This window comes from Catharus ustulatus, chromosome 1 (genome assembly GCF_009819885.2).
Source record: "Catharus ustulatus isolate bCatUst1 chromosome 1, bCatUst1.pri.v2, whole genome shotgun sequence".
Taxonomy (NCBI): domain Eukaryota; kingdom Metazoa; phylum Chordata; class Aves; order Passeriformes; family Turdidae; genus Catharus; species Catharus ustulatus.
Window position 1 is genome coordinate 14866183 of NC_046221.1, and position 17111 is coordinate 14883293.

Consider the following 17111-nt stretch of genomic DNA (forward strand, 5'->3'; position numbering starts at 1 on the left):
TGTTTATGCAGATGTAATTCCATGGCACCTAGTTCCAAAGTAAATGAATCTTTTCATTCCACAAGCATGAAGCCAAGATCAAGTCACTGACTGAGTATCTTCAGAATGTGGAACAGAAAAAGAGGCAGCTGGAAGAATCTGTGGATTCCCTTAATGAAGAATTAGTTCAACTCCGAGCACAGGGTAGGACTTGCCTCCCTACACCCCACCCACCACCACTGTTTTAAGAATATAGTGATAAAGAGGGAATTTCTCTGTTCTGTTTAGGTTGAAAGGCAGAGCTATACAAAGACTTTTTGCTACTGAACATGTAGAATGAATCCATGGTTGTTTAAAAGAACTTATTGATAGAATAAAGATTTTACTAATTTAATTCATTATTGTGGTGGGAGGGGACTTTTTCCAAATTTTAGGGTGTTGGGAAGGGGAGGGAAAATTAGTGCCATCATCCATGTGATTGCCTAGATACCTGGCTGAAATGTGTTTTTTCTTCTCTATCCCTACTAGAAAAGGTCCATGAAATGGAGAAAGAGCACTTAAATAAGGTTCAAACTGCAAATGAAGTCAAGGTAAGTCAATTTCGTTGTTTAAAAAAGAAAAACGGAACAACCCAGATCCCTGCAGAGTGAAGTCTGGTGGTAACTCAAATCATTTAATATGTTCTGTTTTTTTCTAATAGCAAGCTGTGGAGCAGCAAATTCAGAGCCATCGTGAGACGCATCAGAAACAAATCAGTAGCCTGAGAGATGAGGTTGATGCAAAGGAAAAGCTCATCACTGAGCTTCAAGAGTGAGTAATTTCATTATTTAGTGCTGGAAGTACCTCTGGGCTGTGCAAGTACAGAAGCACAGTACAGTGGAAGGAAGTGGTGAGAGATTCCTCCAGAACTGTGCTTCTGTCTTCCATTTTGTTACTGAATGTGCTGTCTGAGATTTTCAGCTGATAAAATATGTACTTTGTGTTTAGCCAAAACCAGAAGATGATGCTTGAACAGGAGCGTCTGAGAGTCGAGCATGAGAAGCTGAAAGCGACTGATCAGGAGAAAAGCAGAAAACTTCATGAGCTTACGTAAGTGATAATGAAGCATAAAACAAATGTGTGGGGACACTTCATGGATAAACTCATGACCTAATGTGATGCAGTGCCTCTCACTTTATGGTATGCTTGTTAGAGGCCTTCTTGAACCTTTTTTAAAATCTTTGTACTGTGTGAATACTTAAAATAGGAAGTAAAATTGCAAAAGATATGAAGGCCACAAGTGTTCTTTTTTTTAAATTATGTTATGGATTGGAGTCATTAACGTTTCAATTTGCAACTAAGTACTGCATTTTGTAAGACTGAAAGAATCTTCTAACAATTCCCCTTACTCTGTTTCTGGTTCTTGTGTTCCCTTACTCTTTTTATGGTCCTTATGTGATTTAACTCATTGGGTGGCTCTAATTGGTTTATTCTTCAAATTATACAGTTGCATGCTTCATTGATTAACTAAAGACAATGTATTGGTGAATTAGAGACTCAAAACTTAGTGTAAAAATGGAATTACATTCTGCTTGCGGGTAAACATCCAAGTCAAGCTTGAGAAGAGTTCTCAGCTTCTAGAAATGTGACTGTAATCTCCTGGAAATCTTCCTAAGTGTATCAGTTGTAACCCCTTCCTGGCACATACAAATTTATCTTAGAGAAGCTAAAAATACATTTTACTTAAAAGTAATTTTTGAAAAAGGCTTTGGGTTATGTTTAAAACACACTGTGATTTTTATCATGGAATTTGAAGTAATCAGAGGGACCTGACTGATCTGTGCTGGTAACCAACAAGCAACACGTGCTGCCTTTTTTTTTTTTTTTTTCTCTTACAATTTTTTTTGTTTATCCTGTTTAACTGACTAAAATTTTAACAGTACTCTGGTCTCATGAATCCATCTTATTTTGATTTAATTTATATACCACAGTGATTACAAAACTTATATTAACTACATCAGGTTTTCTTGTCTTGTAAGATTTGCCATCAGTACCACATTATTGCTTTCTATTTCAGTTTGCAGGCCTAGCTACATCTAGCATTGACCACTTTAAAGCACTTACTGTATAGGAACATTCCTTTTTGAAAGATTTGTAAAGTTTTAAAAATTAGTTTTGTATTCTGTGTCCTCCCCCAGCCTTTTTGAATCCACTTAGTTTTCACTGAATATCATAAATGTGCATGGCAAATGACAGACCAGGAACAATGCAGATTATTCACTTTAACTTTTTTGAAGTTGTATAAGATGCCTGGAACTACTATCCAGAGATATCTGGAAAACAGATAGGATAGTGACATTATTTAGAATATTTTATTAGATCAAATGTTTACTCATTTAACTGTGAGCTAGTAGTAAAACTGAGTGAGGAGAAATTTCAAGTGGAAAAGAGGCTTTTTTAACTACTTAACAGGAACCTTTCATTTTTGTGCAGTCCTTGGCCTTTCTATTCTAATCTCAGGTCATGAAAAGAAAAGTCCACATGTCCTTTCCTGTGTTCTGTCATCTTGATAACTGCACTGACTTACAGTTCTGAGTACATTTCCTTTGCAGAAAATGCTTTCACATTAACTGGCAAGAGAGCAGCTCTGTAAACTGATAATCATCAGGTTATATTCCTGTACACTGAGATTGTTGTTTATGATGATGGTTTTGCCAGCATGTTGAGGGTGAGGTGTTAAAGAAAACAAAGAGAAAATTTTTAATCTGGTACATGTTACTTATCTCAGCTGGTCAGAGCTAAGAACATTTGTAGGATAAGATCTCCCCAAATACTTACTCTTAAGCTGACTCTGAGAGTCTTGTCTTTTACTGTTCTAGAAACTTCTATAATTTATTCATCTGAATGTACAGTAAATTCACGAATACAAGCCGCACTGAGTATAAGCCGCATCTCTGGGTGTTGGCAAATATTTCGGTTTTTGTCCATAGATAAGCCGCACCCGAATATAAGCCGCTCTGTCGTTCGCAGCGAGGACCCGCGTGCAATTAGTAACAGAACCGTGGGAGGGCGGGGTTTACTGGCTGAGCTAAGGCTGTGCAGGCTCGGCCCGCTAGGGGCCGCTGACGGGGCCAGGTGGCCCAGCCCGGTGCTGCTGCTCGGGGCCGGCCGCCGCTGCCCCTGGGCTCGGTCACCCCGGGTCGGCGCTGCCCTGCGGTGGCAGGCAGGGACGGAGCTTCCCCCGCTCCTACGGCAGCGGCGGCGGGCGGGGACGGAGCTTTCCCGCGCCCATGCCGCCGGCACCGGGCGCGGACAAAGCACCCCGCGTCCTCCCCGAGCCGCGGCAATGGCGGCGCCCCCCCCCCCTCCTCCCCTGGGCTGCAGCAGAGGAGGAAAGAGAGCTCTCCCGCCTCTCTCCCCGCCCCCCGTGCTGCCTGCAGGGAGCCAGGGCAACACGGTAACACTGTAACAATCGCGAAATGCCGGCTTTTACTGGCCGGTGCTTGGCTCGGCACTCTGGCTGGCACATCTGGGGTTGTAAATGTCAGAAAATTATTCACATATTAGCCGCACCCGACTATTAGCCGCACTTCCGGGTTTCCACCAAAATTTTTGTCAAATTGCTGCGGCTTGTATTCGTGAAATTACTGTAGTTGTTTGTATTCCATATTGAAAATGTGTCCCTCTTTTCCTTTTGCATCTCCCCCAATCCCATCACCCCCATGGCATACAGATGTCTGGGTGACATCTGTTGGTTACCTCTTTAATTTAAGACCTCAACCAAAATACTTCTTTCATTTGTACCATACAGTGTTTATTATTCTAGACCTCTAAAACAAAATTTCTAATTTTTCTAGGATATTTCAGGAATCATTTATTCTCTTTTAGGGTTATGCAGGACAGACGGGAACAAGCGAAACAAGATTTAAAGGGTTTGGAAGAGACTGTGGTAAGATAGTCAGAATATATTCCAAATCAAATGTCAATATTTGTCTCTTTTTTTTTTCTTTCTTTCAGAGTTTGTTTGGGTTGTTTTGTTAATTTCTTGTCCTTAACTGTAGGCAAAAGAACTTCAGACTCTTCACAATCTTCGGAAACTGTTTGTTCAAGATCTGGCTACTAGAGTGAAAAAGGTAATGTGGTGCTGTAGTTAAATTTGTTGTTTCTGAGAATGCTGCGTGGATTTCAGTTTAGAGCTAAATTTGGAACTGATGTTTATTTGATTTAATTTTTCTGGCTTGATCATAATATGCAAGCTCAGATTTGTACTCAGGCTCCTGTCTCCCTCCCTTTGCTTTTGTTACTGCAGAGTGCTGAGATCGACTCAGATGATACAGGAGGCAGTGCTGCACAGAAGCAGAAGATTTCCTTCCTTGAGAATAATCTTGAACAACTTACAAAGGTTCACAAGCAGGTACAATGAGACATTATTTCACATTTAATAAAACTACTCCAGATCCATTGTTACAGAAGCAACTGCCTATTGGTCATAAAGTAACTTTTATAAGGAAATACTTCTAAATCTTAAGTGTACAGGAAAACTTCAGTCTACTATTTTGTAACAAATTAATTAGCTGTTTTAAGTACATATGGGTATATAACAAAGTAGCTGTGCTTAAACTGAGAGGGATCCAAGTCCGTGTTTAGACTTCATGTATGAGTTGTGGGGCTGTTGCCTGTCTGATGGAACAGGTGCCTCTGTTGGGTAGCAGGTTCTTCCACAGTAACTGATTGTTCAAATGTCAACCTTAGTATTACTGACCTCCTCACTAAAAGCTTAAGTAAAGTTACTATATTAACCCTACTGCTTTGCCTCTTTAGGGGTGGAGAGGGTATTTGGTTATCTCTCCCTATGAAGAGAGATACCAAGGAAGTAATCACTTCTGCTTTTGTAGCTGGTACGTGATAATGCTGATCTTCGCTGCGAACTTCCTAAACTGGAGAAGCGACTTCGAGCTACAGCTGAAAGAGTTAAAGCTTTGGAATCTGCACTGAAGGAAGCCAAAGAGAATGCTTCTCGTGATCGCAAGCGCTATCAGCAAGAAGTGGATCGGATAAAGGAAGCTGTAAGATCCAAGAATATGGCCAGAAGAGGACATTCGGCACAAATTGGTGAGTAAATACTTCCTCGGCCCCTAAAGCTTCATCTGTCTCCTACTTTTTGGTTTTGTTGTGTTTTTGTGTATGTGTGCATCTTTCAGCCGTCATTGAAACTGCATATATCAAAGTGATCTATTTTTTTCTGTGAGTTATATTTTGGTTAACAGACTGTGTGTGGAGGTGATGCTTTATGGTTGTTTGGCTTTTTATTTCTTTTACATGGCTTTGGAAAAGGTTTACCAACCTAGGATTCTAGCCTGAATATATTGCATTTCCTAGAGGAAACAGAACACTGCATGTGAGTCTTAATCTCTTAGGTCATTCCAATTCCATTCCAATTTCTAAGACTAAATAGGTATTTCAAGGCAACAAGAAAGATTAAGCCATCACTTTCAACAACAACAACAATAAAATGGACCAGATCTTATGGGGCAGAGGGGCAGACAGAAATCCACAATATCCAAAGATCCTTAATTACCTTTCAGTTCTTTGTTCCAAAACATACACTATCCACAGCCCTCTCTAGGGGAAAATAACAGGAAAATAGGGGTGGGAAGGTGGAGGCAAAGTAGTCATATTTCTTTGCTCCTCCACCTGCCATTACTCTGAGGACCAAGAAGGTCTGTGATGTGTGAAGAACTTAACTGTGCTCATTACACTACAACCGTAGAACTAAAGAACTTCAGTCATCAATACACTTCTCTTCAATGTTAATGCAGCTGAAATGACGTTGCAGTTAAATTTTGCTCATATTCTGCAGGACTACAAAGGCGTTGCAAAATAGTTAAAATTTTTTGGTCACACGATGTGGCTGCTTGCAGACAGGTACTTTTCTTTCTTAATTTGCTCTCAAGTAGGTCTCCAGGAAAACAAAAATTGTCTAGTGAGCTCACCTGAGGTATACAGCATCTTGTGATTAAATGTCTAGATGAACTAGTCACATCTTCCTGGAGATCAGCTTCCTCTAAGGCAGTAATTGAGAAGTGTTGCTCTGCTGCAGCTGCTGTCTGGTTTTCTTTGCCTGCTGAAACTTTAAGGTGCTTCTCTTTAATATTACAGAACTTTGTGAAGTCCTGCACGTTTTGCACGTTCTGTTAAAAATAAACTGTATGCAGCTTATGAACTGCTGGATTTTTACTTGGGCTATGGAGCAAGTTTTATTTTTAAGTGGTGATAGGTTGATGAAGCAGTGTTATCTGTGGAATATTGGTACATGGAACCACCTGCACAGAGAGTAACTGGTGACTTTATCAGTCAGGTAGATGGGGGAAGGACAGCAAATATAATGATTCCTTCCTGATACATAACTCTTAGGAAACTGTCTAGTGTTGTCTTATTTGAGTTCTTATTGCCAAAAAATAGAATTCATAAAAGGTAATACATTAGGTGGAACAGATAATTCTTGTGAAGATTATCAGAAGCAAGTAGAAGCAAAACCTTGTCTGTTTTCCAGGGTTTGTTGTAGTTGACACTAGCCTGTTACGTTCTCAGAATGCCATCCTCTAAACTTGTTTTCTTATTCAAAGGGCATTCAATTGTGATTATTACATTTGGCTTATGACACCAGTAAGTTTGAATAATCCAAGGTATTGTTGTGTATGTATTTGTAAGTTATGTTTCTTGTCATGCAGCTAAGCCCATCCGCCCTGGCCAGCATCCAGCAGCTTCTCCAACTCATCCAAGTGCAATTCGTGGTGGAGGTGCGTTCACTCAGAACAGCCAGCCAGTCGTGCTGCGCGGAGGTGGACGGCAAGACAAAGTGTAAGTTTGTATTGCAGCATTCTTTAAAATGTGTGCTCAAACTATTTTGTATTAGGTTTATTACAGTTCATTCTGTGGCATAAAGTCACTTATATAAAAGTCAGATTAACTCCTCCTTTTTACAGAATTTTATAGCCAGTGGAATGGTATAATGTACACCTGACTAAAGATGCTGCTACTTTTCTCCCAGAACATGTTTGCTGTAAAATGGTCATTCTGATGGTGTTCTGTGGGAGTGGAGCAAAATGTGGAAACAATCAATTGGAGATGGTTACCAGTCAAGGACAGTAGCCACTCTTTGGGGAAGGAGTGGGCATTTTAAATTATTTTGGCTTGCTAGTATCTTTTTAAATATGGTTTTCTTCAGGACAACATTCAGTGATAAAATTTACCATATTTTTACATGCTATTTATTTACTTTTCTTAACTGTGTTTGCACACTGTTTCTTGTGTCAGTGATTTGGAATTATTTAACGGACGAATTCATGTCCTCATCCAGTAAACTTAAAATGGTAGCCTAGCTAAAATATAGTTACAGTAATTGAAATTAAACTTTCACTTACTTTAGAATATCTCTAATCTCCAAAGTAATTGCATGGTATTTAAATGTTTAAGTTGCTTTACAAAAATCATCTCTTGTTAATTAGTATCTGCTTTACAGTTGATTCATCTGTTCACTTTTGAATGAGTCTGTGAATGTCTTCTTAGACATTCCCTCAGTTAATTATCTGCATCTTCAGTTTGAAATAAGTCAGAAATGGGATGGGATGCTTGAAATCTGGGTGCTCCTCCTCTGAAAGGCTCCAGAACAGCTTATGTGAATCTTGTTTCTGCTTGTTTCTTTTGGTTAGCTGACTGACTTTTCCAAGCTTTCTTTCCAGTTCAGAGAAAACTAGGCTGTAGTACTAGTCAAGGTACCTGGTTCTGTTCAGTAATGTCTCTTAGTAAATAAGAACTTGAACTGATGGGTACTTCAGCCTTGAATAACATTTGCCTTGAGTACCAAGGAGTTGCCACTAGCCAGGAAAAGCAGCAGCAGTCATGGGAAGTGGGGCTGGGCTGTAAGTGGTTTCTGTCTGTAACGTTTACTCCATTACTCCACTACTGCAGTCAAGATTGCATACCCAGTCAGTTTGTCGTGCTGGAAATTTGTTGGTAGCAGACAGCGTTGCTTAAATGCTTTCTGTTGTGTGATTTATTTTAAAGTGGGTGTTTTATTAGCACTTATCTGAGTTCTTAAACTGGGCTCTTAAGGGCATGTAAATAGTGATATGGTCTGCTGTAAATGTAAATAACTTTGCTTTTTTGGCTTAACTCTATGATTTTTTTTTTTTTTCATTTACAGTTGCTGAAAAGTAAATGCAGCGTGAGGAGGATTGGATATTGTGTAGAGGGAGTCATTCCATGACAATAATCTCTCCTTTTGGGGACTGTAGGATTATTTTTTGAAAATTGTATAAATTATACCTGGCCTGTACAGCTCTTCCCCCTTCTACAAATTCTGCTAACTGATTCCCAAAAAAAACAACTAGAGTGCAATTTTGGCGTCTTGAAAAATGACATGTTACTTAAAGTGTAGCTCTGCTTATTACACAGTTTGTCTTTCATGTCTTAAATTTAGTCTGCACTGTGCCAAGCTGAATGTACGTTGAGAAAATCTTAGTTCAAATTTTCTAGCTTAATTTGTGTTCATCTTATTGTCTTAGGGAATGTGCAACAGTGTTAAAGTATACTTTCATTTTTATCACTTCACATAACACTACATGTCCCACTGAATTAGGGCGGCACTCTACATTACAGTTTTCCTTTGGAATGCTGCACTGAGCGTTGGAATTAACTGTGTTTGTACAGTGTGAGGATCCCGAGGTGCTGACGAGCTGCCACGAGGCACCGCGACACCACCGGCGGGAGTTCAGTATGAACAAGGCTCTGTAACTGTTATCGAACGCCCGGCCACCGGGTCACCTAGAGTTAAGTACTGTACAGTAGGAACAGTAAACCTGAGTTTACAAAAGACTTTGGCAGTGGATTATCCCATCTGTCCTGGTTCTGCACACAGTACAGTCTGGTGGAGTGAAAACATTCTGCTTCATTCTGGTGAGCCTGTCTGTCCATTTGTCTGTATCTGTGACGGTTCACTTTCACTGTTTTATAATAGTGAAATGAGGGCAATCTAAACTGTAACTTTATATCCCACTGCATACAGTACTGGAATTTTTGGCTAAAATTTTAATTTTCAATTTAAAAAGCCTTTTTCAGCAACAGGCCAATGAATTCAGATACGTAAATAAAGGACACAACTTTTTAAACTGATGTATCCAGAAATGCCAGAGGCACGTGTTTAAAATAACAATAAAATAAAGTGCTACCCTGAATTGTATTTGTAATCCATTTGTAAGTAGGTATATGAAATGTCCAAAGTAGTAGTTGTTGAATATTTTTCTTCTCTTTGCAATAAAGTCCTGTAAAGTGGCTAACAAAATGAAATGTGAGGTTCTGATTTTTTTTTGTTTTGTTTTTTTAATTTTTGTTTTGTTTTGAGCTCCGGTATTCTCATTGAGCTGAATCCGGGGTTTAAAGTTTTATAGTATAATTTCTTTAACTTATTCATAGGGTTTAGCCACTATAATTTTTAGAACAGCCTTCTTCTATATAGAAACTAGTTACCAGGTCTTTAAGAAAGAAGAAACTTAGTATTGCTGGAAAAATTCAGTGAGTTTTTCAGACCTGGTTGATACAACTTTTTGTTCTGGCTTGAGTTTTTTGCTGGGTGTTCAGGTATTGTGGAAACAGTAGAAACTCTGTGACTGTTCAGACAGCAAATCACTTTCAATTTTTATATTTTGAAATAGGCAAAATATTTATATTATGATGGAGTATAGTCAAATTTTAGACCTTGAACCACTTTTTTTCTATATCTACAGTAGTCTGAATTTTTAATAGTTTGATTTTTAAAGGTTGAGTGTATTAGTTGGAAATCCCACTATTTTGGAGTTTTCAGCTTTTCAGACAGTTTTCTTCACTAAGGCCGCCAAACACTCCAAACTTGCAATTGTTTTAGAGCACAGTGGAAGGCAGCATACTGAGGAAAACAAAAATAAAGTAACAACAAAATGTTTTGAATTCAGTTTCTCATCATGGAACCAGCACTGTCCATTATCTTCTTCAAATGTTAACTACAGGTTTTCAGGCCTTCATTTGTCATTGTGCAATCATAAAAACAAAACAACACACTCAAATGAAGCAGGATTTTTTTCTCATGCCTGTGAATGGGGGTTTCATTCCTGTAGGTAATTGTCATGGGTTTTGGTGCTGAAAATTGCTGTGTTTAAAGAATTAGATTAAATAGTAACTAGTGTGTAGCTTAGTGTACATCACCTTTTTATATTTAAACTTTTTTTTTTTATTTTAAACCTTTTATGAAGTTTACCAAGAACTGCCTCTTAAAATGTAAAAAAAGAAAAAAAACCACACAACTTTGCTTTCTGGTTTGGCTGTCATAGGTCAGCCAGACAGGACAATTACTGTATTTTGTAAATGAAAATATTCAGTCTATACAGGGAATGTTCAACACTGCTATTTCAACTTGCAGTCTTTGAGTGGTTTCTTATTTTTATGTTCCTCTAGATCATATTTTTAAAAGATGGTTTAGGATAGGAACTTGGTAAAATAATATTTATTTCTGGTGAACAACTAAATTATTTACATAACTTAAATGCTGACTCACTACTGTGTGTAACTCTAAATTTGACATGAGGACAAGTCTACCTGTGGAATCTGATTTAACTTCAGTACACTTAAGATGCATTAAAACAATTGGTTTGGGGAAGACGCCATATAGTTTTAACTTACCTGCATGCTGTAAATGTATTTGTGTTTAAATAAAGAGGAAAAAAATCTTTGAACTTCTTTGTGCATTTATTCCATTTATTATCTCTGTGTGTGGTCAAATGTAACAATCTTCTCTAGATGTGTTGTGTTGTGCTTGGGGCTCTCCTGAATGCGGTGTCAGTTGTCTGTATGGTGATGCTCAAAGTTATCTTTTTATCTGCGTGCTTGGACAGTTGTTTCTAGAATCCATGTAAACTTGGTTGGAAAGAAATTGCCATGAGTTATCAGTTGCTTTGTGAACCTGTCCTTTTTTAAACTTAGTGTCTGCTGATTTGGTGACTCTCGTTCTGGATGAGACAGATTACAGTAAATTCACGAATACAAGCCACACTGAGTATAAGCCGCATCTCTGGGTGTTGGCAAATATTTCGGTTTTTGTCCATAGATAAGCCACACCCGAATATAAGCCGCTCTGTCGTTCGCAGCGAGGACCCGCGTGCAATTAGTAACAGAACCGCGGGAGGGCGGGGTTTACTGGCTGAGCTAAGGCTGTGCAGGCTCGGCCCGCTAGGGGCCGCTGACAGGGCCAGGTGGCCCAGCCCGGTGCTGCCGCTCGGGGCCGGCCGGCGCTGCCACTGGGCTCGGTCACCCCGGGTCGGCGCTGCCCCGCGGTGGCAGGCAGGGACGGAGCTTCCCCCGCTCCTACGGCAGCGGCGGCGGGCGGGGACGGAGCTTTTCCCGCGCCCGTGGCGCCGGCGGCGGGCGCGGACAAAGCACCCCGCCTCCTCCCCGAGCCGCGGCAATGGCGGCGCGCACTTCCCGCCCCCCCCCGGGCCGCGGCAATGGCGGCGTGGGGCTCCCACCGGCTCCCGTCACCGCGGCAATGGCGGCGCCCCCCCCCCCCGTCGGCTCCCCGCGCCGCGGCAATGGCGGCGCCCCCCCCCCCTCCTCCCCTGGGCTGCGGCAGAGGAGGGAAGAAGAGAGCTCTCCCGCCTCTCTCCCCGCCCCCCGTGCTGCCTGCAGGGAGCCAGGGCAACACGGTAACACTGTAACAATTGCGAAATGCCGGCTTTTACTGGCCGGTGCTTGGCTCGGCACTCTGGCTGGCACATCTGGGGTTGTAAATGTCAGAAAATTATTCACAGATTAGCCGCACCCGACTATTAGCCGCACTTCCGGGTTTCCACCAAAATTTTTGTCAAATTGCTGCGGCTTGTATTCGTGAAATTACTGTACTCCATTTCCAGAATTTCTTGCCATCTAGACTTCTGTAGGCTTCTTTTCCTTTCCAAGGACTCATTTTCCTTTACCGGTATCTGTAACAGCTGGTTCTACTTTTTCTTAGTGCTTTTGAACTGATTTTTTTTATGGAACAGTGTAGTTATGCAAGGCTGCAATCTACTTTTGCATAATTTCCACAGAAAAAGATTTAGCTAGATGTATAGAACTTTTATATATAAATATATATCTATAAAAACCATAAAGGAGGTCATGATTTAAGCCTGCCAGTACACTTATGTAAAAGCAAAAATCTCAGGAGGGGGAAATTGCGTCTGTAAAACTGTTCAGCAGTGAGCTGATCTATACTGTAAAGTATTTCATAGTGTGCCTTGTTAACAGAAGACAGCTCAGTCACAGAGCTCCCTTTTGACTAGATCTGTATCTGCTAGGGAATGTTCAACTCAGACCCCTTTAATTGCAGACAACCACTAAGGGATGCTCAGAAAGGAAAGGAAATATTTCACTCTGAAGTTTCTTAAGAGCAATGAATGGTCAGAAATTACTTTCGAAGGTGAGCAAACACCATTACTGCATCTCTGCCAGGGAAAGCTGTGGTTACCTGCCCTGTCAGACTGATAAGGAACTCATTGGCTGGCCCCGGTGCCTTCTCCCTTGAGTGCACCAAGGAGCTGTAACACCCATTTTGGAAGTGTCAACATGAATCACTGTTTAACACGTGCTGTGTGCAAAACTGCCACTTATGTATGTATTAAGGACATAGTAAAACCTTGCTAAATGACAAAGAAAGCACCTCTGGAAGATGATTACTGAGGACATGGGAACGTCAGAATTTTTGCCTGGGGAATTTTGAGCTCACGAGTGTTCCTGAACTCCGCGCAGGGCTGTGTTCACTGTTTTGTCTTTAACCAGCCCTTGCTGGGGCAATGTGAGGAGAGCAGTTCGAGCCTTTCACTGCGGAAGCTGAAGGGGCAGAGGGTACCAGTCAGAGGCGCTGTCCAGTGTAATGGGCGCAAGGAGGGTTACACGAAGGAGGAAAATACAGTACAAAAGAAAAGAGGCTATTTGCATTTGAAAAGGAAAATAAGAGGCTAACTATTATAGAGGGGAAGCTGAGGCCTTGCACAGCCCGGTGTGGCACATCTGCAGCCTGGGATGTCCTACGCGCTGTGCTCTGCACGGTGTGGGCACAGCGGTCTGGTGGACGGAGCTCAATCCATGCACTGTCTCCACCTCCAGTACCGAGGGAATGTTGGTACGTACCTGCAGCAAGGAGAGCAGCACAACCCACATTCTCCGCGTTCCTGAATCCACAGAACTGGGCGTGGAAATGACTCGGAGGTGCCCCGGGTGTGTGTTAAAGAGAGCTATTTCCACAGCTCCTGTTATGAGGAACAAATGTTTGGAAACCCCCGTCCTGTAAGTCAGCTAAATTGTCTCCTACAGCTGGAGACAAATACACTTCACAGCTTACAGCAGCCTATTGAAGATAGCTGTGAAGCCACTTGCTGTTCCAGTGGTTTCTTCATTTTGCTTTTGTCAGGAGCAGCATTAAAAAGGTAAATTAGCAAAGTGTCAATGTCGGTGTTATCCTGGCTGCTTATCACGTTCATCAACAGGCAGTTCCGATGGCCAGGGGTTGTGCTGCCCGGACAGATGTTTTCAGTGATCACTCATCATCCCATAAACAAGCGAGTATTTAGAGGGTATTTTGTGATGATCTTCCCTGAGAGGGTGTAAATGATTCTTTTAATACTTTTACTGCAGGAAATACCCTTCAGGAGAAAGCAGGGCAGAGGTTAGTCTGCTGTCCAGGAGGGTTTCAGCCACAACTCCCTGCGAGGCGTTTCTGTGCCTGCCGCAGCCTGGTGCCCGCTGTGCCGGGGCAGGTTTGCAGGGGGCAGCAGCAGGGTCTCCCTCCTTCCTGCTGCTGAGGGAAGAGCCGAGCTCCCGCAGGAGAGGGCATCCTCTCACTCCTGCTGGGCTGTCCTGCACAGGCAGCACAGCTCCTGCTGCTCACAGGCGGTCAGAGCTGTCCCGGTGCTGTCACCACCAGGCTCAGCCCCTCAGACTGCAGAGCTCTCTCCCTGTGAGTGCCTTGTCCCTGGGCTGGGGGTAGGGATGAGCTGTCTGCTTCTCCTGGAAGATACTGATATTGCTGTTCCTGCAGGTCTGCTTTCCTCCTGTGCGCTCAGGGTTACACACCAGGAGAGGAGCTGAGCCACAGCCCGTGGAGAGGAAGGAATACAGGCCAGGCTGTGGTGGAGTAATAAAGGTTTTGAGTTTGGTTTGACACTTTCTAGGTCTGAGGTTCAGCTGACTTCAGGCTGAATGATGAGTTTCTCCACTGTCAGGGCTGAGGTCATCCTCCCTGCCCAGCAAAGCACTGTTTTGTGGATGAGCCTGCAAGGTGGTGATGAAGTGTCAACCACTATTGTTATCTCACTGCTCGGGGCACTAAAACCAGAATTGTCCACCCGGGGCTGAAGTTCCAGCGATGTTGAGCTACAGAGGGAAAGCCAGCACTAATCTAGTCCGTGCCAGAATCCACCCGAGACCTCCCGGCCATCAGAGGGCACGGGCACAACGGGGCCTCGTGCGCCGGGCACTCCGGGTCAGGGATCCGAGGATCCCCGCTCGCTGCCTTGGCCCGGGCTCTGTCCTGCCCCCAGCCCGGGGTCCCGGGTGCCAGCGGGGCCCGGATCCGCTGCGGCCGAGGCGCCCGCTCAGCGCCAGGGGGCGCGCTCACCGCCCGAGCGCCGCGGGAGCGTTCCGGGAGCGTTCCTGGAGTGTTCCCGGAGCATTCCCGGAGCGTTCCTGGAGTGTTCCGGGAGTGTTCCTGGAGCGTTCCGGGAGTGTTCCTAGAGTATACCCGGAGCGTTCCGGGAGCATTCCTGGAGTATACCCGGAGCGTTCCGGGAGTGTTCCCGGAGTATACCCGGAGCGTTCCGGGAGCATTCCTGGAGTATACCGGGAGAGTTCCTGGAGTATACCCGGAGCGTTCCGGGAGCGTTCCTGGAGTATACCCGGAGCATTCCTGGAGTATACCGGGAGAGTTCCTGGAGTATACCCGGAGCGTTCCTGGAGCGTTCCCAGAGCGTTCCCAGAACGTTTCCAGAGCATTCCCGGAGCGTTCCCAGTACATTCCCGAAGCGTTCCCGGAGTGTTCCCAGAGAATTCCCAGAGCATTCCCGGTACATTCCCGGAGTGTTCCCGGAGCATTCCTGGAGCATTCCCAGACCATTCCCAGAGCGTTCCTGGAGCATTCTCAGAGCGTTCCCAGAGGGTTCCCAGAGTGCTCCCAGAGCATTCCCGGAGCGTTCCCAGAGCATTTCCGGAGCATTCCCGGAGTGTTCCTAGAGCGTTCCCGGAGCATTCCCGGAGCATTCCAGGAGCATTCCCTGAGCATTCCTGGAGCGTTCCCGGAGTGTTCCTGGAGCATTCCCGGAGCGTTCCCAGAATGTATTCCGGAAGTGTTCCCGGAGCGTTCTCAGAGCGTTCCCGGAGCATTCCTGGAGCATTCCAGGAGCGTTCCCAGAGCATTCCCGGAGCATTCCCGGAGCATTCCTGGGGCATTCCCAGAGTATTCCCGCGGGATCGCCCAGGGCTCCCGGCCCCGCTTGGACCCACCGGTGCCGCTGGGTCCCTCCCGTCCTGCCGGGAGCCGTGGCTGTGCTGCTTCTCCTCCCTGAGCTGGCAGGACTGAATTCTGGCCGTAAAACACTGGGACAAGGCGCATGTTATGTTTCTGAATAAGTACCAGAATATTCTGCTATGCATTTCCCACTCTTTGTTTAAAACACATTTTTTTTTACAGGAAGATACTTGGAAATGTTGCAAAATTTGGTTTCTTTATCTGAACTGCAAAATGAATGGTATGAATTTATGGCAGAAAGACTTGTGCAGTGGGTGAACCATTATCAAATCCACTCATAGGTGAAGCTTGAGACATTTTTGTATTTTTCTCTCATTTCCAGCTGACTTGTCTCCATTGATCCACAGACACTTGAGCAGCACGAGAGAGGTGGGAAGAGTCATTCCTGATGAGAAATGGATTTTTTCCCCCCACGCTCATTATTGTGAGGACTGTCAGTTTCCCTTGGCAGCCTGTACAATGGGCTTGCTCTCTAATAAATGCAGATAGCATTAAATTAACGTTTCATTCCCACAGTGACAAACAATGGCATCCAGTTCCAGCACAGGGTAATTCAATGACAAAATGGCAGCAGACATGACCCTCGCCTGTTATGGGCTAATCAGAAATGTAGTGTTCAAATTGCACTCAAAGCATCCACATAACTTGGAGTGAGTTTAGTACCTTTATTAGCTGGTGAAAATGACCTGGGAAATGCAAAATGAGAGAATATGAATTTTAAAAATGAAAGATCAAAAATGCATAAAAATAAGCATAAAAGCGTGGGTCAAATCTAATAAAAATTCTCTTTCTACTCTTCATCTAACTTTAACTGGAAACTGTGCAGGAGCTGTCAGGGGAGCAGGTCTGTATCCACTACTGGCTGCAGGAATGTAAGCACATGTGGGCATGAAGAAAAGGATCCTTGCTTCACATGCTTGGCTGATAAAGCTGGTAGATATTTTGCTGCAGTCTGAGAAAGGATGGAGTTTGGCTTGGTCAGAGTTTGGAAACCTAGGAGAAAGCAAGGCTGCGGAGATGGAGACCCAGACGTGTTTGGAAACTGTTGCACCAAAGAGCTCCAGTAGAGAAGAGCAGATATCCACTGCAGGGAGAGCCCAAGGGTCAGTGAAGGGAGAGCAGAGCTCCCCAGCAAGAGCTTCCATGGTGCTGGGAAGGGAGATGCTGACTCTGAGCTCCTCTCCACCTCTGCTGCCTTTGCTCCTTCCTGCTGATGCTTGGCTGGTGGGCTGACTGTGAATGCATCTTTCTTTTGGAGTTACAGCATGTATGAGAAAACACTCCAGAGGGAAGTGGATACTGAGCTTTTTGAGACAACTTGCAAAGAAGAAGAGATTTTGCAAGGACAGGAAATCCAGCCTTCACTTTTACAACATGCCCTGTGGTTTTGTTCTGCACATCAGCAGTTCTGCAGTAGGGAAAGGACCAGTGGAAAACACAGGGTTCCCCTTTCACTTGTGCTCAGCTTTCTGGGCTGTATATTTCTGAAAGGCTATTTTGGTGCATGTGTTCTCAGTGAGAACAATGCTTTATGCCAAGTTAGTGCCTGGCACAAAATCTTATGGGT

The 17111-nt window shown here is 43.7% G+C and overlaps 1 protein-coding gene across 1 annotated transcript in view; it reads left to right on the forward strand.

Moving 5' to 3' along the window:
* The window catches only part of KIF5B (kinesin family member 5B), a 34172-nt gene extending 23448 nt beyond the window's left edge, over positions 1–10724 (forward strand). The window contains exons 17-26 of the mRNA XM_033056089.1: positions 66–183; positions 508–569; positions 680–789; positions 967–1068; positions 3847–3907; positions 4020–4091; positions 4268–4372; positions 4854–5070; positions 6690–6819; positions 8165–10724. Coding sequence (XP_032911980.1) covers positions 66–183; positions 508–569; positions 680–789; positions 967–1068; positions 3847–3907; positions 4020–4091; positions 4268–4372; positions 4854–5070; positions 6690–6819; positions 8165–8171 — 984 coding nt within the window. The 3' untranslated portion in view covers positions 8172–10724. The remainder of the gene's footprint in view (positions 1–65; positions 184–507; positions 570–679; positions 790–966; positions 1069–3846; positions 3908–4019; positions 4092–4267; positions 4373–4853; positions 5071–6689; positions 6820–8164) is intronic.
* The last annotated feature ends 6387 nt before the right edge of the window (positions 10725–17111 follow it).